A 25336-nucleotide genomic window follows, 5' to 3' on the forward strand; every position below is an offset into this window, starting at 1 on the left:
AAGAGAACACCATCAACACCATCAACATGAAGAAAAGACCATCAACATGAAGAAAACACCATGAACATGAAAAAAACACCATCAACACCATGAACACGAAGAAAACACCATTAACACCATGAACATGAATAAAACACCATCAACATCATCAACATGAAGAGAACACCATCAACACCATCAACATGAAGAAAAGATCATCAACATGAATAGAACACCATCAACATGAAGAAAACACCATCAACACCATGAACATGAAGAAAAGACCATCAACATGAAGAGAACACCATCAACACCATCAACATGAAGAAAAGACCATCAACATGTAGAGAATGCCATCAACACCATGAACATGAAGAAAACACCATCAACACCATGAACATGAAGAAAACACCATCAACATGAAGAGAAAACCATCAACACCATGAACATGAAGAAAACACCATCAACATCATCAACATGAAGAAAACACCATCAACCATCAACATGAAGAAAAGACCATCAACACCATGAACATGAAGAAAAGACCATCAACACCATGAACATGAAGAAAACACAATCAACACCATCAACATGAATAAAACACCATCAACATGAAGAGAACACCATCAACACCATCAACATGAAGAAAAGACCATCAACACCATGGACATGAATAAAACACCATCAACATCATCAACATGAAGAAAACACCATCAACCATCAACATGAAGAAAACACCATCAACACCATCAACATGAAGAAAACACCATTAACATGAAGAAAACACCATCAACACCATGAACACGAAGAAAACACCATCAACACCATCAACATGAAGAAAACACCATCAACACCATCAACATGAAGAAAACACAATCAACACCATGAACATGAATAAAACACCATCAACACCATGAACATGAATAAAACAGCATCAACATGAAGAGAACACCATCAACACCATGAACATGAATAAAACACCATCAACATGAAGAAAACACAATCAACACCATCAACATGAAGAAAACACAATCAACACCATCAACATGAATAAAACACCATCAACACCATGAACATGAATAAAACACCATCAACATGAAGAGAACACCATCAACACCATGAACATGAATAAAACACCATCAACACCATGAACATGAATAAAACACCATCAACACCATCAACATGAAGAAAACACAATCAACACCATCAACATGAATAAAACACCATCAACACCATCAACATGAAGAAAACACCATCAACACCATGAACATGAAGAAAACACCATCAACACCATCAACATGTAGAGAACGCCATCAACACCATGAACATGAAGAAAACACCATCAACACCATGAACATGAATAAAACACCATCAACACCATGAACATGAAGAAAAGACCATCAACACCATGAACATGAAGAGAACACCGTCAACACCATCAACATGAAGAAAACACCATCAACATGAAGAGAACACCATCAACACCATCAACATGAAGAAAAGACCATCAACATGAAGAAAACACCATGAACATGAATAAAACACCATCAACACCATGAACATGAAGAAAAGACCATCAACACCATCAACATGAAGAAAACACAATCAACACCATCAACATGAAGAAAAGACCATCAACATGTAGAGAACACCATCAACACCATGAACATGAAGAAAAGACCATCAACACCATGAACATGAAGAAAACACAATCAACACCATCAACATGAATAAAACACCATCAACATGAAGAGAACACCATCAACACCATGAACATGAAGAGAACACCGTCAACACCATGAACATGAAGAAAACACAATCAACACCAGCAACATGAAGAAAACACCATCAACATGAAGAAAAGACCATCAACACCATGAACATGAAGAAAACACCATCAACATGAAGAGAACACCATCAACACCATCAACATGAAGAAAAGACCATCAACATGAAGAAAAGACCATCAACATGAAGAGAAATCCATACATGTGAACAAAGTACAGTTTAGATATTTAAACTGAATACACCACACAGAATTGGATTACTGTATTATCACATTTTCCTATTTCATCTTCTGTTATTAAAATGTTGATCAGCTTCCCTTCCTGTGTTATTTATTTAATCCCCAGCTCTTGTTTAAGCTGTAAGCGGGTATTGTACTGACCAGCTATTAAGAGACCAAAAACAAAATGTTAATTACCAGTTACTGAGAAAGAATTTGTCTGTTCTTTGTGTATTATTGTGCAATCTGTGGCTGACCCATAGTTGGAGAGAAATGATAGAAGTGGGTTTGAATGAAGTAACAAGTCATGTGGTAGATATCCTTTGCATTTATCACTGAGTTTTTTGAAGGTCGCTTTTATTTGTTATTGAATGTTACATAAGGCAAGTTTTTCACTGCAACTTCTCAGGCCAGGTAGACATTACTGATACTATACAACATGAATGCATAGCGTGAATTAACATTTTCAATTCACACGTTCAGAACCAATCACTTTCACAAGTATTGATTGCCCTTTGTACCAGCAGAGCAACACAGATGTACAGTAAAGTTCACAAACAAACAAACAAACAAGCCAAGAGAATACGAAAGAGCAATGTATGAGCCGCACTTCTCAGCATGCTGTAAACTAGGAATAAAGAAAGCATGTATTTTTTTTTTTGTTAGCCCCATTAACAAAACACAATGTGCTACAGAAGTGCTTCATTCTACGGCAGAAGAGGTGGCTTTGTCTGCTGGTAATGTTTTGTCTGTTTCACGTTGAAACCTCATGCAAATATTTGCCTTCATACTTCCCGGTATATCACAGATGCTCTCGTGTGCCTCGGAAAACAAACCCAGCCTTGTCAGGTGGTGCTGAAGGGGCTGCTTGCTGATGGTGCACTGTAACCTAACACAGGGCTGTAACAAGCTGTCCTCAACAGATCCTTTCAAGGTAACAATATCCAATGCAGAGCTGGCGGACTGTCCTCTCTAAGGTGCTCAACAGTGGCAGCCTACAGTCTGGTCACTCAGGGAATTGAAGTGAATAGGGACACATGGCTTTCGTAATAAAAGGCTCCTGTCTCAGTAAAGTCATTGAAATGCCATCTGGTGATTTTCTTTGACGTCAGCAGACATGAAAAAATAAAACTGCTCAGGGACAAAACTGCCTTCTGTGACCCCCCCCCCCCCCCCCCCCCCCCAAGTATGCAGGACTACATCTGCAGTGCTGTGAGCTCGGAGCTTGGCGTAAGAAAAAAGAACGAGACAGCGAAGGTTACTGAGAAGGGCCTGCGGAATTTATTAGACTCAGTCGCCCGATGCTTTGGGAACGGGGCTTGGCTTTTCTGTCACCTCTTCTAATTTCTAAAATAAACTGGCCTTTTTAATGTTGCTAAACTTGCCATCTGTGGTTGGAAGGGGTCACCGGGACTGCGGGGGTAGCCAGAGCTGGCAAATCCCACCATCTGATCCACTGCAACTTTGCTTTGATCCTGTAAAACAAGCAGTCACTCCTCACAGCTGAGCTCTGAAACAACTGCACTGGGGCAAACCAACACATCCATTCCATTTGAAACTGAAATATCGGTGATATATGGATTCCTACAGCAAACACTGACATTTTTATAACAGTGTTGAGAGATCTAGCATTGAATATTTGGTATTTACTAATACATTGTTTTAATGTATCTTGCATTACTTTCAATTCCATGACAGAATGCCTTGCCGAATTGCGCTACTCTAATGTAAGCTGTGTTGGGAAGCAGCTATCAGGTGAGGAGCTTGATCTACCCTTTTTATATAAACAGAATAGTCCACGAACGTTCATATGAGCGCTGTGGTTATTTCATTCAGGACGATAGCCGTAAACAACCCACTCAACCCTTTTGGGTGCTTGTGGCTTATTTGGCTCTCCTCATTCATGGAATAGCTGCAGTATCGGGTCTCCTCTATTTAAGGTATGGATCTCCATAAAAAAAAGAAAAAGTCATTCCTGCTTCTTAAAAACATGCCTTTTTAAATGTTTCTGCTGACCTTTGCTTCAGCCTTCCTGCCTCATTAATTTAATTCCCAGACCCGGTTTAAGTCATTAGGCTTAGCAAGTCCCTGTAACTCAGTGTCAGTGATCAAAAAATGAGTACAAATGCATGAGAATACAGATACAGCCTGAAGATTGAGGCTAATCAGTTCTCATTAAAGTGGAAGAAAAACAAAGTGCAGTTTATGAGGCTGAACAACTCCTTCAGAAATATTTTTTATAGGAAGAATGTTGATAATGCTAAACAAAACGAGTAAATTCAAATTCTGTGTTTATGAATGTTGAACTGATAAAGCAAAGGCCTATCGAATCTGTTAGTGTTTTCCGAGCCTAACGCCAAGCCATTGGTCTCTTTTCAGCCAGGAGCTCGACAGCACATATCAGCTAGCTCCTTGTGTAACAGGACGGAGGCTGAGTTCGAACCGGCGACCTTAATCACAATACAAAAGAGCTGGGCTAGTCTGGGGGATTTGGGATTTTAAATCATCCAAGAACCAACGTCTCTAAGCAATCATGACCGGTACGTGTATTTGACTAAAAGGAGGACTAAAATTTAGTTTAACAATTAGGCCTTTAGATTATGTAGCTGGACACTTTTTTTTTTTTTTTTTATGGCTTGCTCACACTAGAACAAAACTATTCAGACGTTATATTAGGCTTAAGTAGTATCATTAAAATCATTACTGCAGACTGTGTTGCCAAGGAACATTTTTCTTCCCAGGGCTATTAAACATAATATAAAATAAGTGTAAAAATTGCAAAACTGGTATTTCCTGCCGTCAATAAAACGAACTACAAATTGCCAAATGGCAGGTCATTACTTTATATTGTGTAATACGTCTCACCTCTGGTGTGCAATGCGCTGCATTATTTTAACTCTTTTTGTTTTGGTGGACATGGTGATGAAAGAATGGGGCACATATGGAAAGTTACTCGCCTGCATGTAATGTAAACTTACTACCAAGCCTATTGTAGCTAAACCTCTCTAGATTCATTCTCCGCTGATTCATTCTCAGTTATCTTGCCAATAAATGTTTGTTAGAAAACTTTATCTTTAAATTAGACCGTAGATTTATATCGTACTGAGTTTTGGACAACACGATTTGACAAGACATTACAAACACTTACATATTTAGCACTTTTCTGTCATCACACCATTGAAGGCAGTGTCTAAGATGCTTGTCTGCTTGACTTAGCTTAAGCTGTCCCTGACTGATTCAGACCCCCAACTCTTCTGACGAAATAAGAAGTAGTTGAGGAACGTCACATATCCCTGTTGACAGTGTTATGACGGGTGTCTCTTAAACTGAGGGAACTTGCTTTCAGGAGCCTGGGTTTTAGGCCCCTGCATGGCACACCAGGGGAGACTTGAGGTTTGATGCAGCAAAGTTGCCTCAAACTAGGTCTCCCGTTCTTCTGAAACCAGGTTTCAAGCCACTGTTCCTGAAAAAGTGGCTTCATGTTTCCCTCAGCTTAATTCTCCAGCATTGATTAAGCCCAGGCTTCAACAAAAGACAAAAGCACAATCTGGCCCCTAATACAGTATTTCCCTTTGCGTTTTCGTGCCTGCCACTTCGCCATACACATGGTAAACATGAAAAAAACTGCATTCCCAACATGAGGAATGTCACAACCACACAGCAACTGGAATCAAAGTGTTCCAGGGGTTCAGAGTATACAGCTTTGATCTTTTCTTCAGTGCTATTGAGCTTCCATTCAGATGCATTTCAAGCACAGCACTATTACTAGACCTCAGGTACTGTACACAATAGACTGACACAATGTGGTAGCCACTGGTAACCTAGCAACCCCAGGCAGCTATCGTTCATAGCAGAAATTCATTACCCGACCGATTATGCAATTTGATTTACAAGTTCACTGCTTTGGTACTAGTTCAATATCTTAGTATTTTATATTTCTATAACGTGTTAGTGGTTTTTTTAAAGAGCAACGTGGCATGGGTGTGAAACAGCAGAGTTATATTAACAAATGTATCCTTGTTATTATTTTCTGTTGCGATCAGTCCAGGGGACTTTCTAAAGCTCAAAGTGCAACTGGTACTCCAGAGTGTAACCATGCAGCTGTCCCCCTGCAACACTCTCTGTTTCTGATAGTTCTGCTGAGGCCCTAGGTGTTCTTATGAGTTTTAAAAATTCACCAGCATATGATGAGTGAAACAGAAAATTATTCAATTTTAATGTAAACAATAACAACAATAATGTAACTGAGCAACCCACACCCACACCAAGCTGCTTTTTAAACAGGTATTTTAGCTGTAAAAACATCAGCACCATTTTTCTTTATTTTATTTTTTTTAATCATCAGCAATTATATCTGGTGATATAACTTGACTGTTGGCATGTTCTTCATCTAACTGACCTCTATAATGTAATTTACCAGCACAGAAGACAACTTACAATTGAATTTGATAGTTTGTAAAAGATTCAGAAAAAGAAAAGAAAGTCCTGCCCCTCTGTTGTAGGTAAGTTCCAGACTTGGTGGAGATAAGTATGTGGAAACCAGCTCAAAATGTTCTGCAATGAAACCATAATCAATTCTTTACTTCCCTACTTATTACATCTGGCCGCCACATAGTCAAGGATTACCTAGCAATAATGGATTTTAGTATTGTAGTCATTTCCTGGTGTATGTACTGTGAGTGTGAAGCAAAGACAACCTCACACAAAACAGATGATGCTTTCATTGAAAAACAAATATATGTAAGCATCGTGCATATAAGTATCTGTGTGTTTTTGCAAGGCACTCTGCTGCAGATCAGTCAGCTTTGTAGGGAATGACACAAAGGAACATGTGGGGGAGCAGTTAGCCTAGAACACAGCTAGCACAGCTGACTGTAGATATTTCACTTCCGTACAGCCAGCTGGTTTGGGCAGAGTCGTTTGTATTTCAGCATTCCGAGAAAGTTTAGACACAACATTAACGTATACAGTAGGAACACTGAAAACCTTCCAAAAGGGTGGCTAGTTATTTTGTAAGAGGCATATTAGGGTTTTATAGAAGTATAATTACGGTGAACATTAAAGGCAAACGTCTAATTTGAAGTGTACCGCTCACAATCCATGAGGATAAACAGGAATAAAATCGGGTCTGCAAGCATAGTGCTTTTTCTTCTCTATACTGCAGTAGTTTGGTCAATAGTAAGTTCCGCTGTTCGAGGCAGATCTATTGAAAAGCCTGATTTACCATGGGGAATGATCAGCAAAGTGTAATACAGTATACAAAATATCACAGCTAAGGACCACTGAGAAGAATGGTAAAGCATGTTTAAAAGCCGTGGACACTGTAGAGAATGCCACAGTTTTGATGTACTGTAGATAAAGAGTTTAAAAGGAAATGGTTGGAAATGCAGACCAATCAAATGCCACCATAAGTGATATGCTAGAAGACTGTGTCCCAATAGCAGATAAAAACAAGTTGCAAAACAAATGAAACTACGCGTTATAAAACGATAAAAGCAGTTTGTTCACAAAAGAAACACTGCAATTCCCTTTCATGTGCCAAAGTAACCCTTGTTTAAATTGGAAATACTGTAACCAAATATATACAAATTGTTCTCTTTCCCATTCAGAGGTAAGTATGAGCATCTTGCAAGGAAATCTGTATGCTTATTTATTGATTTATTTTGTTTATTAGAAGTAATTTATTCAAGATTATTCCACTGGGATGCAGGCACCTTTTTTAATGCAAAGAAACAGTTTTTTTTAAAGCCCTTATACATTTCTTCACTTTTTCTATTGCTATATACCAGTATTGCGTTGCTTATTAATCACTTTTAGTACACTACCTTGTAGGTCTATTCCAGTGGTAGAAACTCCTTTAGTCAAGTAATACACTGTCTATTTAAAGCAACAAGTTACTGAAAGTATATTCTTCCAGAGGAAAACTGCAGAAACAGAATACAAAAAAAACAATGAACCTCAGAATTTAACCAACTAAGCAACAAACCAACAAACAAATAGAAAGGCATGGCGCACTGTGAGCTATTGAAATAAGGCATAACCATGCACCTTGGATTCTCGGCAACTCTTTGCTGGGAGCAGACGCACCCTGCTCATCTTTTCACAAAGGTCAGGCTCAGATGAAGACTCCTTTGTGAAGAATTTCAACACTTTAGTCCAACTTCCTCCATTCGGTGGTGATGCCAGTGAGTGCAATGCCAAAGTGTTCACACACACTTGTACAGTACTGCTAGCCAGTGCTGGTCTTGAGCAGCCTCTGCTACTGAATGTTATCTCAGAGGCAGGCTGAGGAGCTCCACACGAAATAGGTGGCAAGCACAGGAAACACTTCTATTGAAATAGCTGTTGCCTAGAGACCAGAGGACAAATATCAAAGCCTCTGGGCTACATAATGAAGTGCTGTTTGGGCTGGATTTGAGGTATCTGCCCACATTCAGGAGATCGGAGATACAAATTCATTCAGAACAGACGCCAATGCAAACATACTTATGCACACGGCCTGGTTTGGTACAGTGGAGGGTTTGTATTAAAGAAAACAAAATAGCATGACAAAACTCATGCACACCCATTTCTAGTTTTTTAATGGATTTGTTTTCCTTATAGAAAAAATATATATAATGCCAACTTTAAGCAAATCTTTCCCTTAGTGGATAATGTTAAGTACATGTTCAGGAGGATTGAAACAGTGTATAACGTGTGTGCCACACAGAAAACAATGCTGTTTAATGCTGCTCTATGTCCAGGTTCTCAGTCATATAAATCAATGATGTCATCGTCAAGCCCTGCTCGATAACATTTCAACCAAAAAGCATTTTAAGGTGGGGGGAAAGGTGTGAAATATGCCCCATATTAAAGTCACAACAATTCTTTAAAAATAAATAACTACAATTTTGTAATAGGTTGAGTTTTTACATTTTTGTATTATTCATCTCAAGTCTTTTTATTACTATGCTCCATTGATATTTGACAAATGGATCAATTTACAAATTCAGCTTACAGTAAATTGTACACGTACTACACTTCACTGCAGAAGGATCGGCTTCCCTAAATCACTGATATTTTACCATTGTTACAAATATAAGTCACAAGAATGAGCCTACTGTATATGGAGTTCACACTCATTTAAAAAGCATGACCAGCATGCCAGATAAAGAGCTTCCTGACAGCTGAGAGGAAACAGGCCTTCATTTTACATTTAAAACAGAAAACAGAACAGTACAACTATTCAGTTAAAATAATAGACATGCTTTTCTTGGATGGGACTTGACAATTCTTCACAGCAGCTATGTATCAATCAGCCGTATTTCAATAACATTCCAGTTCACCTTTCAGTCTGTGTGTCTGATAACAACCGTCCCATGCAGGGTGACTCCAAGTGAGGGGGCCGAATGAGGACACTGCTCCAGCAAAACGGACAGTGATTCAATTTCACAGTACAGTAGTGAACGGGAACAGGAATAAGGGCCCAATTCAATTAAAGAGCAAGTTCTTTGACTTGAGTTCATCCTGTACAGTATGGTGCTTGCAATGAGTCTGAGTTCAGTTGATCCCATATTGGTTGTTATCATTTTGCTCTGCCTTTACTTGGCTTTGAGCTTGGCTGTTGTATTCTCACACATTCACGTAGAGCATGTTTAACATTGTCCAGTATGTACATTAAGGGGTACCACGATGGTGCAAATCATTAGCTGCAGAGTAAAACAAGTGCAATGTTATAGCTTATTTAAACTGGTTTAAGCAAGCAAAATAATCCCATCCATTTTCTACACCAGGTCTATCCACTCCTTATACAAGTCTCTAACCCTGTGTTTATGCACACATGCATTTTCCACACCATGCCCATCCACTCCTTATACAAGTCTCTGACCCTGTGTTTATGCACACGTGCATTTTCTACACCATGTCCATCCACTCCCTATACAAGTCTCTAACCCTGTGTTTATGCACACATGCATTTTCTACACCATGCCCATCCACTCCCTATACAAGTCTCTAACCCTGTGTTTATGCACACATGCATTTTCCACACCATGCCCATCCACTCCCTATACAAGTCTCTAACCCTGTGTTTATGCACACATGCATTTTCTACACCATGCCCATCCACTCCCTATACAAGTCTCTAACCCTGTGTTTATGCACACATGCATTTTCTACACCATGCCCATCCACTCCCTATACAAGTCTCTAACCCTGTGTTTATGCACACATGCATTTCCTACACCAGGTCTATCCACTCCCTATACAAGTCTCTAACCCTGTGTTTATGCACACGTGCATTTTCTACACCAGGTCTATCCACTCCCTATACAAGTCTCTAACCCTGTGTTTATGCACACATGCATTTTCCACACCATGCCCATCCACTCCCTATACAAGTCTCTAACCCTGTGTTTATGCACACGTGCATTTTCTACACCAGGTCTATCCACTCCCTATACAAGTCTCTAACCCTGTGTTTATGCACACATGCATTTTCTACACCATGCCCATCCACTCCCTATACAAGTCTCTAACCCTGTGTTTATGCACACATGCATTTCCTACACCAGGTCTATCCACTCCCTATACAAGTCTCTAACCCTGTGTTTATGCACACGTGCATTTTCTACACCAGGTCTATCCACTCCCTATACAAGTCTCTAACCCTGTGTTTATGCACACATGCATTTTCCACACCATGCCCATCCACTCCCTATACAAGTCTCTAACCCTGTGTTTATGCACACGTGCATTTTCTACACCAGGTCTATCCACTCCCTATACAAGTCTCTAACCCTGTGTTTATGCACACATGCATTTTCCACACCATGCCCATCCACTCCCTATACAAGTCTCTAACCCTGTGTTTATGCACACATGCATTTTCTACACCATGCCCATCCACTCCCTATACAAGTCTCTAACCCTGTGTTTATGCACACATGCATTTTCTACACCATGCCCATCCACTCCCTATACAAGTCTCTAACCCTGTGTTTATGCACACATGCATTTCCTACACCAGGTCTATCCACTCCCTATACAAGTCTCTAACCCTGTGTTTATGCACACGTGCATTTTCTACACCAGGTCTATCCACTCCCTATACAAGTCTCTAACCCTGTGTTTATGCACACATGCATTTTCCACACCATGCCCATCCACTCCCTATACAAGTCTCTAACCCTGTGTTTATGCACACATGCATTTTCTACACCAGGTCTATCCACTCCCTATACAAGTCTCTAACCCTGTGTTTATGCACACATGCATTTTCTACACCATGCCCATCCACTCCCTATACAAGTCTCTAACCCTGTGTTTATGCACACATGCATTTCCTACACCAGGTCTATCCACTCCCTATACAAGTCTCTAACCCTGTGTTTATGCACACATGCATTTTCTACACCAGGTCTATCCACTCCCTATACAAGTCTCTAACCCTGTGTTTATGCACACATGCATTTTCTACACCATGCCCATCCACTCCCTATACAAGTCTCTAACCCTGTGTTTATGCACACATGCATTTTCTACACCATGCCCATCCACTCCCTATACAAGTCTCTAACCCTGTGTTTATGCACACATGCATTTCCTACACCAGGTCTATCCACTCCCTATACAAGTCTCTAACCCTGTGTTTATGCACACGTGCATTTTCTACACCAGGTCTATCCACTCCCTATACAAGTCTCTAACCCTGTGTTTATGCACACATGCATTTTCCACACCATGCCCATCCACTCCCTATACAAGTCTCTAACCCTGTGTTTATGCACACATGCATTTTCTACACCAGGTCTATCCACTCCCTATACAAGTCTCTAACCCTGTGTTTATGCACACATGCATTTTCTACACCATGCCCATCCACTCCCTATACAAGTCTCTAACCCTGTGTTTATGCACACATGCATTTCCTACACCAGGTCTATCCACTCCCTATACAAGTCTCTAACCCTGTGTTTATGCACACATGCATTTTCTACACCAGGTCTATCCACTCCCTATACAAGTCTCTAACCCTGTGTTTATGCACACATGCATTTTCCACACCATGCCCATCCACTCCCTATACAAGTCTCTAACCCTGTGTTTATGCACACATGCATTTTCTACACCAGGTCTATCCACTCCCTATACAAGTCTCTAACCCTGTGTTTATGCACACATGCATTTTCTACACCAGGTCTATCCACTCCCTATACAAGTCTCTAACCCTGTGTTTATGCACACGTGCATTTTCCACACCATGCCCATCCACTCCCTATACAAGTCTCTAACCCTGTGTTTATGCACACATGCATTTTCTACACCAGGTCTATCCACTCCCTATACAAGTCTCTAACCCTGTGTTTATGCACACATGCATTTTCCACACCATGCCCATCCACTCCCTATACAAGTCTCTAACCCTGTGTTTATGCACACATGCATTTCCTACACCAGGTCTATCCACTCCCTATACAAGTCTCTAACCCTGTGTTTATGCACACATGCATTTTCTACACCATGCCCATCCACTCCCTATACAAGTCTCTAACCCTGTGTTTATGCACACATGCATTTTCTACACCATGCCCATCCACTCCCTATACAAGTCTCTAACCCTGTGTTTATGCACACATGCATTTTCTACACCATGCCCATCCACTCCCTATACAAGTCTCTAACCCTGTGTTTATGCACACATGCATTTCCTACACCAGGTCTATCCACTCCCTATACAAGTCTCTAACCCTGTGTTTATGCACACATGCATTTTCTACACCATGCCCATCCACTCCCTATACAAGTCTCTAACCCTGTGTTTATGCACACATGCATTTTCTACACCATGCCCATCCACTCCCTATACAAGTCTCTAACCCTGTGTTTATGCACACATGCATTTTCTACACCAGGTCTATCCACTCCCTATACAAGTCTCTAACCCTGTGTTTATGCACACATGCATTTTCCACACCATGCCCATCCACTCCCTATACAAGTCTCTAACCCTGTGTTTATGCACACATGCATTTCCTACACCAGGTCTATCCACTCCCTATACAAGTCTCTAACCCTGTGTTTATGCACACATGCATTTTCCACACCATGCCCATCCACTCCCTATACAAGTCTCTAACCCTGTGTTTATGCACACATGCATTTTCTACACCAGGTCTATCCACTCCTTATACAAGTCTCTGACCCTGTGTTTATGCACACATGCATTTTCCACACCATGCCCATCCACTCCCTATACAAGTCTCTAACCCTATGTGTATGAACACACATGCATTTTCATTTTACAGCATGATATCTGGCACTACACCTGGCTAAAGTAGTGTCTTGCAGGCCTGGCTTGCAGATAGTCTTGCACTTTCATTGTCATTTCACCTGCATAGTTAAACTGTTCCCATCCTTTCAGGGCCTTCTTTCATGTCAGTATCAAACCAGCTGCTTCCCTTAATGATTGGCATGCTCTGCAGCCAGTAAGATGCTTTGACCCCAAAGTGCTGAGGCAAAAAGACCTAGAAAGTGAAGCTGCAGCAGATTCCCTGGAAGGTGAGGCAATTAGACTGAGAACTGTATTGTATCTAGTGTAGCAGCAGATACCATGTTTCAAAATGAAAATACATGTCTGCCATAACATGTGTTTCTTTCAACACTGCACACTTGAGACCTTTACACTGAATGTAAGTGGACACCCGGTCATTATTAGGTTAGCTGCAACCACTTTAAAGTTCAAATAAGGTTTCTTCAGAGGAGATTAAAATACCTGTGTATTTTTCTGTAAGTGTTATGAACAAATACCACCTTAAAAAATTCTCTTTACACAGAGATGTGAAGAAACCAGTTTACTTTAACAATTGAGATAACCTCCAAAAACAAACCTAAAAAATGAGTGAATACCGTCACTAAGAGATGCAGCTATGATAATTACTAAATAAGTAAACACATTAATTAACAGGATCCTACACGTAATTAGAGTCTGGATGTGTTAAGTGTGTCCTTAGCCAAGTTAATGTTTAATACAGTAAGTGGAACCTGACAGTTAAGAAACTTCCTGGCAGGCTGTGAAATCAATAATGCAAACCTGATGCTGAACACAGACAGTTTGTACATGTCTGAAAAGCATTCAGAGCTCTGTCTGTAACAAGGTGTTCCATCTCTCCACACAGATAGCAGAGAAAACAGGAAACACAATGGAACAGAATATGTCACGGAACAGCGAGAGCTACATTGTTACGCACTGATCATGTTACAGTGTGGAATACTTTTTAAACAGTTCCATGGGCATGTGATTCTTTCAAGCAGCACACACACACACACAAAAAGGAACAGATTTTGTTATCATTATTATTTATTGGGATAAAGTGGGGCCTATTCACAAAACGTTAAGGACTGTTTAATGAATGTTGTTATGGATAGTTTTTTTTTTTTTAAAGCCCATTTTGATAAATTAATTAAACCCTTTTTGAAACTGTTTTAGAGAAGATTGCTCTCAGTATAAGATTTTTTTTTTTTAATCTGTGAGAATAACATTCTCTTATGTAAAAAAGATTATAACATTACAATCATGTTCCAAAAACCAGTCCTTAATGTTTTGTGAATAGGGCTCTGTGACACCAACATGTATTCAGACCTGTTCTCTTCCACTTTTATAATGGTGTCAATCATTACGGGTGGTTCTTATTGCTGTTGATCAGTTATAAACAACAAGTCTTTGTTAATAAATATTCTTTATAGGCTAGATCAGCCAGCGTCTTTATAGAAGTACAGTCAGCATCATCTCATGCATCTAACTTAATCAAAAATGTTAGATTTCTAGATGTAGCTGCAGCAGGCAGCTAGAACAAAATACATTAATAATAAATACATGAATACATAAATAAATAAACAAATAAATACATAAACAAATAAAGAAGAAGAAAAATAAACACATTATACAGTATTTAAGTAATTGCTATAAAAATCACTCTGAAATACAGCAAGTAAGTGGTCTGTCAATAAAACTATGTACAACTACATGCTCTCTAAGTTTTTCAATAGTGTAAAAAGCAAAGTTCTCTCTTTCAAGCAGGGGTCTTTCTCGAGGCTGTCTTGTCTTTTTGCTGCAGTATCACTTATTTTTCTTGGCACTTGCATACTTACTTATAAACAGCTACACAGATCAATCGACACTGGCCAGTGTGTCAAAGCTTCTGATATTCTGAGTTGTTATCAACACATTGATTGTTCAAGTAGGATAAACAACCATAAAACAAATTAGAAACTTAAAGAGCGACTTGGTAAGGGGGTGTTAAATATCAGAGTTATCTTAACTACAGCCTTTTCCTAGTGGGTACTATCCCCTATATAACTAAATTATATTGAAGGATGAATCTTTGACCTTTTCATCAGGTTTCACAGACCCCGATTAGCACTAATCTTGGGACTATCCAGTGTCACTTTAGGGGAGATAGTACAAAATTGGTGTCTCAGGGACTGTCAAATCTAGAAGTAGATAGTATCTTTAACACTTTAAATGAATTCCAGGTCATTTCAAAAGTGTTCTTTGAAAATCGCTTTTACACAGGAACCTGTGTGGTTTTCTCGAGCCTGACCGTGCTGTGGTATCAGCACGAGGGACGTCTACAGGGTGCATCACTGATCTGTGAAACAAAGCCCACAAGCTAATTCACCTCCAGCGGGGGGGACTGAGGCTGTGGTTTCAGAGCAAGCATTTCCCTCACACGGGCCAATGACTTTGCAAGGCTTACATTTTGAATAAACGACTAAATGCCAAAATAAACCTTCTCTGAGAAATTTGATTCCAGTCCAGGTGACTGGTTTCGTCCAGACTTCCCCCAGCCATAAGCACACATTCAACCATCTGCAGACCTCATAAAAAAAGAAAAAACTGTTCTTATTCATGCTGTCTAATGTTTTACAGGTTTTCCACAGGGGTCACTCAATATGGGTCATTTACGTCAACGCTGGAGCTAAACACTGGAGAGAGCTGCCAAAGCATGGAGACCAAGGAGAAGGAGAAACACAGCGCCGTGCTCACTGTAACACGGGTGCACTCTCTGTCTCCTCCACCCTTAATTAGAGTATGCGTGTGCTTCTCCGAGGGGGGAGCAATGAAAGCTGCCAGCCCGGGACAGTAAAGCCCTGATGCTAAGAGGGAGAGCACACCGTTGTACTGATTCCAGGGAACTGGTCCAAACAGGGTACACAATAGCCACATTCCCATCTGCATCATGAAACCAGTCTGTAAATCTCGCTCGTGTCAACCTGGGGCAGCCACCAATCCCAATTGCAGTCTACAATCCAATCTGCAACTGGACATTACAAACACATACAAAATCAGCCGGGTGTATCACATTTTTGTATAATTGCTATTCATAAATGATTGCACCAATCCAACATGCCCTGGCAGCATGCCATTCTAACGGGGTCCTCTGTGTAACTGCTTGCTAACTAAGAGTTTATGACCTTGTCCTGAGCCACTTTCTTCCACGGAATAGTCAGAGGAGTCACATTCATTTGCTATCCCAACAAACTTGGCACAATTAGCCAAACAGCTGGAGCACAGTGCTGCATTAGGAGTCTCCCCAGATTCCTGCCTCTTATTTCACATGGCTGTCCATGAGAAGCCATTATTAAAGAAGGTGGCTTCAGGCCTGCTCAGGACCAGCACTAGCACTACATGCCTATCTACACAATCCTGACAATATTATTTTCTACAATCATTTTCTTTTTGTGGCATTGACAAAAACACACACCTTGTTGACATTATAGTTTGTTAACACCCCCCCCTGAATATCAGCTTTCATCTCTTTACAATATTCTATATTTGTTATAGAAGTAAACTTTGCTAGTCCCCCAGACTCAGAAGAGCTACTCATCGCCAATAGGTAGCTGGTCCAGACTCGCTATGAATAACACCACAGTCATGCTAGCTTCACAGTGTTCTCAAAGTCCAAATAGGGGAATGCAAGAGAAAATAAAAACAGAATGAATAGGGATCCCTGGGAAGCTGCCAGAGGGCTCCCATTAACCCTCCCCTCAAAGAACTTACAGATTTTAATTGCTTAGTCAGGAGAGCAGACACATGGGATAGGATAATAGACGTCTCAACACCATTAAAACCACCCAGCATTCCCATGAAGACAGATCTAGTGAAGTCCACATTACTGTCCACCAGTAAACCACATGAGAGCACAGCACAGCAAGACATGTTGGGTTGGAGACTGTCTGCTCATCTGTCTTTGGCACAACCTCATTCCCAGGACAGTATAAATGTTTCTTGAATGACCTCAGTGCTACAGTCTTTACTCACAACACTATTATACGTATTTATTATTCTCTGAGTGGAAAAAAGCCTCCCAACTCCTGTTCTGAATCTGAACAATCCATGACACATTTACCACTTGAAATATCAGTATCATTGCTTGTTTTCAAAAGCTTGGAGTGATGTTTTCATTATTTCAAATAAGTAACATGTGCTTGTTTAAAGACAGGTTTGCTTTCCCACATTTTTCAATTGTATTTTTCTCAACTTATTTCTGAGTTTCATCTATAACCATCACACTCAGTAGTGCTGAATTTAGAAATGCAAACGAAAGTCAATTGCAATGACAAACGTTTCCACTGGAAGTCTTTCAAAGAAAACACTGAAAAATAGTTGAAACATTTGTCATTGAATTTTGATTTATTTTAGTATTTTTTATTCATGAATTAAACAAAGTTTATGGTTCAGCAGCTCTTCTCTTCCAGTGAATCTCTTCTTTCGAAGTAATGCCGGTTCAGGACAATAAAAACAACATAAACTTATCCCATCAAAGATTAAGGAAGCCAATGTCTGAGTGGGGGAATAGTTCACATGACTTCATGCAGTGATTGCTACCAATGTGTCAAAAAATGACTTTGAACTTGTTCTATGTATTTCTCAAACATGTCCAGTTTCGTTGTAAAAACACCTTGTTACAAGGAGATCCTAGCTGACAACAAACATTTCATTGTGTATTCTCGTTATTAAACATATCCAGCCAGAATCACTTGAGAGGGGCTGGCTGGGAGGGAGACACGTCTGTTTACATTGCATTATTTATAGGGAGATTCACATCCAACGGGACTCCCCAGAATAACAAAGCTTTAATTAATCTGTGGCGATTTCATCTATGATCCTGAATCAATTTGGGGTTTGATAAAAAAAAAAAAGTTAGATTTTTAGTACAAACTGTAAAAGTTTCTGTGCATATTTAGCAAACATTGCTGTGTAATGTGTTATTCTGCTATAGTAAGGAGCATCTCTTTTGATTTTTCACATTCAGGCCGCTTTTGAGTCACAGTTACACAGCTTCTCTCAGTGGAATTGTAAATACTTTGAAATCAACCAATCTGTACATATTATACACAAGGACTTGACATATCAGATCAAGGACTCACAAACCACATCAATATAATTATTATCGCACTGCATGCATGTTAATTATTACACTTATACAATGATGTCCTAGGAAAAGGGCACTGGATGATACAACTGTTGTGCTGTGAGCTTGTGCTTGCCTTCATTGGTTTATTTCCGGACCATCCATCTACAGAGCTATAATATTTAAGCTACTTTAACTGAACCTGGTTTGTTACAATCTCTGGATTTTGAATCCCTTAACAATCCTGCACTAATTAGCTGTGGTTCTGCAGCTTGTCTGCTAATTAACATCTGCTGCCCGACCCACAGAATGACCTTCCAAACCCTCCATTCATAGCTTTCCTACCCCTTCATCAAACAGGAAGCACGTGTTTCTTCTGTCTTAATTGGACGCAACACAAGATATAAGAGCAGGTGTTTGTAAATGCAAAAAAGGGATTGCCTTATAGGAGGCTGTGTGGTCCAGTGGTTAAAGAAAAGGGCTTGTAACCAGGAGGTCCCCAGTACAAATCCCACCTCAGCCACTGACTCATTGTGTGACCCTGAGCAAGTCACTTAACCTCCCTGTGCTCCGTCTTTCGGGTGAGATGTTGTTGTAAGTGACTCTGCAGCTGATGCATAGTTCACGCACCCTAGTCTCTGTAAGTCGCCTTGGATAAAGGCGTCTGCTAAATAAACAAATAATAATAGTAAGAAAAAAATGCAGATAGGGCTAGATTATCAAAGAATTCAAAAAAACAAATACAGTAAGAAATAACTTTATACTTCTCACAACCCTCATAAAAATTTACCACAGTATTTTTTAACTGTTTGAATTGCAGTTTTCCGATGGTTACACTAAGCATTTACCATAGTTTACTGTGGTGTGCCATGCTTTTTTAATATGCTTTACCTTACCTTCCTGGGCTTTACAATGCTTACCTGTGTTTTGCCATGGTTTCAGCATGCTATATTACACTTTGCTTTGGCTTTACTGAAAGCCTGAATTAAATGTCTACATTGTTGGGGTTGGTCTGATGATGTAAATGACAATTTGGAGTAAACAGCTTTGTTTTTGGTTGCCTAAAATGATTCATTTTATTTATGAAGAAAACAATGTTTGCGTATTTTTACTTGTATATGAATCCCTGGTATGAGATACCAGCCCAAAAGCAGAAGACAAATTACATAAACTTTAGCATAACATCTTAATAGCAACTGTAGCAAGTCCCACTATGGGAAACAGCAGTGAAGAAATGTGTTGAGAGTATATACATTAGTTCCCTTTGTCAGAATCTAGCATAACAGTACCATTGCACACCCCTTTGTTGCCAACGCAAGGTGTGCATTTCAGCATTTCCTTTAACACAGTTTGTACAGTATTAATAAGAACAAACATTACATCTGTTTCTTAAAAGGCTCAGACACACTCCAGCCTTTGTCCTCTGGAGGTGTGGCGGGGTGAAGCATGTCTGGCAGACTCAACCAAGCACAATGATCACTCAATTAGAAACAATTGTCTGGAGCGACCGAAGAATGAACAGGGCTGTTGTTGTCAAGGTCAGGATCGAGGTGTGCCTTCAAAGCTGTGAGGGAAAGCTTGCCCTAATCCTAGCAGTGCCATTGTTCTCACCCCACTAAATTGTAAACAAGACAAGTCAATTTCATCAGGACGTTGGTTTAACACAAGTCATTTTCATGAGCTGTGGGCAGCAGTAGTGGTTAGGGCTCTGGACTCTTGACCAGAGGGTCGTGGGTTCAATCCCCAGTGGGGGACACTGCTGCTGTACCCTTGTGCAAGGTACTTTACCTAGATTGCTCCAGTAAAAACCCAACTGTATAAATGGGTAATTGTATGTAAAAATAAAGTGATATCTTGTAACAATTGTAAGTCGCCCTGGAGAAGGGCGTCTGCTAAGAAATAAATAATAATAATAATAATAATAATAATAATAATCAGGACGTTGGTTTAACACAAGTCAATTTCATCAGGACGTTGGTTTAACACCAGCCTAAGACAAAGTAAACTGAAGTTCCTTGGAATAACACAGACAACCAAAAGATATGTGACGGATAGCTGCCAACAGAAGGCGATGGCTTTGTGTTCTTAAGCAAAAATATCATTTAATTATGTTTATGTTAGGTGATCGATAAACAGACAGACAGGCAGGCAGGCAGGCAGGCAGAGCAGGTAAAGTATGTATCATAATAATAATAATAATGCTACCTTATTTCATATCCATGTTATATACCTGTACACTGACCTGTGTGTCATGATATGGATTGCATTGTTATTGTTGTATTGTATCTTTGTTGGCTGTGCTCCTGCTGTATGTACAGCACAGGATACAGCAATGCTGAAGTACAGCGTTTCCTGCAAATGTGACATTTGCAAGAGCTGCGTGGAGTGATCTGGCATGCTAGGCAAACAGCCTTCTAGTTCCCAAGCCACCCATACCACTAACTTAGGAACTTTACAAAGAGTGATATTCCAATTAATCAAATACCAAATCAATACAATCCTACACTCGTTTAATAAGGCAGGACCCTATCTCCTAAAGGACCCTATCTCCTAAAACAACATTCTAATTTTTTTAAACAAAACAAACAAAAAAAATCCATCACTGCTGAGTTACACTGTCAGGAAGAACAACACAGGCTCCCTGGCTCTGCAAAGGCAAGCTTTGACAGCACAGGTCATCTTTAACATATTAGGGGGGACGATGGGGGGAGGTCACAAATTCCACATGATACTTGTAATTTCGACAGGGATTAGAGAAGACCACCCACTGTTATTTATTTACAAGATCGTGGGGGGGGGGGGGGATCATGTCTAGAAAACGACACTGGAACAAGGAGCGGTCTGGAGAAGCTGGAAAAGAAACCGCAGGAATAGGAAAACATTGTAAAGACTTTGATACATTGCTGTTAAACCTACACAGAGCCATTAGACAAATATACAGAGCATTAGTTTCTTTTTTATTGATTTCTTTTTACTTTTGTAGCATCGCTGGGGCTGACCACAGAGCACAGAGCTGCAATGAGTGCACCTCTCACTGGGCAGACAGGGGTCGTGAATGCACCTCCATGGTTCTACTCATAGAAGACTCTGTACGTCCACAGATTTCAAGAGATCATAATCATGAACAGCTATACAGTCTCCCAGTGTGCCCTCTGCAGTAGACCACAGATGTTAACAGTCAAAGCTATCCTTACCGTGGAGAAACATCCCAGTTATATCACCATCCAGAGCAATGTGTCGGACTCCGTTTTTTGAATTTCTACGCAGTCGTCCGCACCATGCATGTGATTTGTTATACATATCACTATTTGACCACGTTTTGTACTTTATGTTTGGGAAATTATAACCCCTTTTAGATTTGGACGTTTAATGACTGCTATTGTGGAAGAATATCAGGATTTTTGTTTCGGAGGCTTTGGGGAATTTTAATATAGTGAGCGTTGAGTGTCCATGTATAAGAGTTGCAAGCATATAATGATCCTGTTTACAGATGTCATCCCATGCTTTGAAAATATGGCATAATACTAGTTAAAAAAAAAGATTTGTTCTGATATTATAAGAGAGCTCATTCCTCACAGTTTGAGATATGATTTGTTCTGATATTATAAGACAGCTCATTTCTCACAGTTTGAGATATGATTTGTTCTGATATTATAAGAGAGCTCATTTCTCACAGTTTGAGATATGATTTGTTCTGATATTATAAGACAGCTCATTCCTCACAGTTTGAGATATGATTTGTTCTGATATTATAAGACAGCTCATTTCTCACAGTTTGAGATATGATTTGTTCTGATATTATAAGACAGCTCATTCCTCACAGTTTGAGATATGATTTGTCCTGATATTATAAGACAGCTCATTTCTCACAGTTTGAGATATGATTTGTTCTGATATTATAAGACAGCTCATTTCTCACAGTTTGAGATATGATTTGTTCTGATATTATAAGAGAGCTCATTCCTCACAGTTTGAGATATGATTTGTTCTGATATTATAAGACAGCTCATTCCTCACAGTTTGAGATATGATTTGTTCTGATATTATAAGAGAGCTCATTTCTCACAGTTTGAGATATGATTTGTTCTGATATTATAAGACAGCTCATTTCTCACAGTTTGAGATATGATTTGTTCTGATATTATAAGACAGCTCATTTCTCACAGTTTGAGATATGATTTGTTCTGATATTATAAGAGAGCTCATTCCTCACAGTTTGAGATATGATTTGTTCTGATATTATAAGGGAGCTCATTCCTCAGTTTGAGATATGATTTGTTCTGATATTATAAGACAGCTCATTTCTCACAGTTTGAGATATGATTTGTCCTGATATTATAAGACAGCTCATTTCTCACAGTTTGAGATATGATTTGTTCTGATATTATAAGACAGCTCATTTCTCACAGTTTGAGATATGATTTGTTCTGATATTATAAGAGAGCTCATTCCTCAGTTTGAGATATGATTTGTTCTGATATTATAAGAGAGCTCATTTCTCACAGTTTGAGATATGATTTGTTCTGATATTATAAGAGAGCTCATTCCTCACAATTTGAGATATGATTTGTTCTGATATTATAAGAGAGCTCATTCCTCACAGTTTGAGATATGATTTGTTCTGATATTATAAGAGAGCTCATTCCTCACAGTTTGAGATATGATTTGTTCTGATATTATAAGACAGCTCATTTCTCACAGTTTGAGATATGATTTGTTCTGATATTATAAGACAGCTCATTTCTCACAGTTTGAGATATGATTTGTTCTGATATTATAAGACAGCTCATTCCTCACAGTTTGAGATATGATTTGTTCTGATATTATAAGACAGCTCATTCCTCAGTTTGAGATATGATTTGTTCTGATATTATAAGACAGCTCATTCCTCACAGTTTGAGATATGATTTGTTCTGATATTATAAGAGAGCTCATTTCTCACAGTTTGAGATATGATTTGTTCTGATATTATAAGAGAGCTCATTCCTCACAGTTTGAGATATGATTTGTTCTGATATTATAAGACAGCTCATTTCTCACAGTTTGAGATATGATTTGTTCTGATATTATAAGACAGCTCATTCCTCACAGTTTGAGATATGATTTGTTCTGATATTATAAGAGAGCTCATTTCTCACAGTTTGAGATATGATTTGTTCTGATATTATAAGACAGCTCATTTCTCACAGTTTGAGATATGATTTGTTCTGATATTATAAGACAGCTCATTTCTCACAGTTTGAGATATGATTTGTTCTGATATTATAAGAGAGCTCATTCCTCACAGTTTGAGATATGATTTGTTCTGATATTATAAGAGAGCTCATTCCTCAGTTTGAGATATGATTTGTTCTGATATTATAAGACAGCTCATTTCTCACAGTTTGAGATATGATTTGTCCTGATATTATAAGACAGCTCATTTCTCACAGTTTGAGATATGATTTGTTCTCATATTATAAGACAGCTCATTTCTCACAGTTTGAGATATGATTTGTTCTGATATTATAAGAGAGCTCATTCCTCAGTTTGAGATATGATTTGTTCTGATATTATAAAAGAGCTCATTTCTCACAGTTTGAGATATGATTTGTTCTGATATTATAAGAGAGCTCATTCCTCACAGTTTGAGATATGATTTGTTCTGATATTATAAGACAGCTCATTTCTCACAGTTTGAGATATGATTTGTTCTGATATTATAAGAGAGCTCATTCCTCACAGTTTGAGATATGATTTGTTCTGATATTATAAGACAGCTCATTCCTCACAGTTTGAGATATGATTTGTTCTGATATTATAAGAGAGCTCATTTCTCACAGTTTGAGATATGATTTGTTCTGATATTATAAGAGAGCTCATTCCTCACAGTTTGAGATATGATTTGTTCTGATATTATAAGACAGCTCATTTCTCACAGTTTGAGATATGATTTGTTCTGATATTATAAGACAGCTCATTTCTCACAGTTTGAGATATGATTTGTTCTGATATTATAAGAGAGCTCATTCCTCACAGTTTGAGATATGATTTGTTCTGATATTATAAGACAGCTCATTCCTCAGTTTGAGATATGATTTGTTCTGATATTATAAGACAGCTCATTCCTCACAGTTTGAGATATGATTTGTTCTGATATTATAAGACAGCTCATTCCTCACAGTTTGAGATATGATTTGTTCTGATATTATAAGACAGCTCATTCCTCACAGTTTGAGATATGATTTGTTCTGATATTATAAGACAGCTCATTTCTCACAGTTTGAGATATGATTTGTCCTGATATTATAAGACAGCTCATTTCTCACAGTTTGAGATATGATTTGTTCTGATATTATAAGACAGCTCATTCCTCACAGTTTGAGATATGATTTGTTCTGATATTATAAGAGAGCTCATTCCTCAGTTTGAGATATGATTTGTTCTGATATTATAAGAGAGCTCATTTCTCACAGTTTGAGATATGATTTGTTCTGATATTATAAGACAGCTCATTCCTCACAGTTTGAGATATGATTTGTTCTGATATTATAAGAGAGCTCATTCCTCACAGTTTGAGATATGATTTGTTCTGATATTATAAGAGAGCTCATTCCTCACAGTTTGAGATATGATTTGTTCTGATATTATAAGACAGCTCATTCCTCACAGTTTGAGATATGATTTGTTCTGATATTATAAGACAGCTCATTCCTCACAGTTTGAGATATGATTTGTTCTGATATTATAAGACAGCTCATTCCTCACAGTTTGAGATATGATTTGTTCTGATATTATAAGAGAGCTCATTTCTCACAGTTTGAGATATGATTTGTTCTGATATTATAAGAGAGCTCATTCCTCACAGTTTGAGATATGATTTGTTCTGATATTATAAGACAGCTCATTTCTCACAGTTTGAGATATGATTTGTTCTGATATTATAAGACAGCTCATTCCTCACAGTTTGAGATATGAT

The 25336-nt window shown here is 38.9% G+C and overlaps 1 protein-coding gene across 2 annotated transcripts in view; it reads right to left on the reverse strand.

The window, feature by feature from the left end:
- LOC117420001 (cGMP-inhibited 3',5'-cyclic phosphodiesterase 3A-like) overlaps positions 1-25336 on the reverse strand; it is a 127323-nt gene that overhangs the window by 45824 nt on the left and 56163 nt on the right. Inside the window, exon 1 of one of the 2 annotated variants that reach the window (XM_034033487.3) lies at positions 8033-8211. The exons of the other annotated variant lie outside the window; for it this stretch is intronic. Within the exon in view, the coding sequence (XP_033889378.1) occupies positions 8033-8080 (48 nt within the window). The 5' untranslated portion in view covers positions 8081-8211. Of the gene's footprint in view, positions 1-8032; positions 8212-25336 lie in introns of those variants that run through there. 2 annotated transcript variants of the gene reach the window in all.

Source organism: Acipenser ruthenus, chromosome 14 (assembly GCF_902713425.1).
Source record: "Acipenser ruthenus chromosome 14, fAciRut3.2 maternal haplotype, whole genome shotgun sequence".
NCBI lineage: Eukaryota > Metazoa > Chordata > Actinopteri > Acipenseriformes > Acipenseridae > Acipenser > Acipenser ruthenus.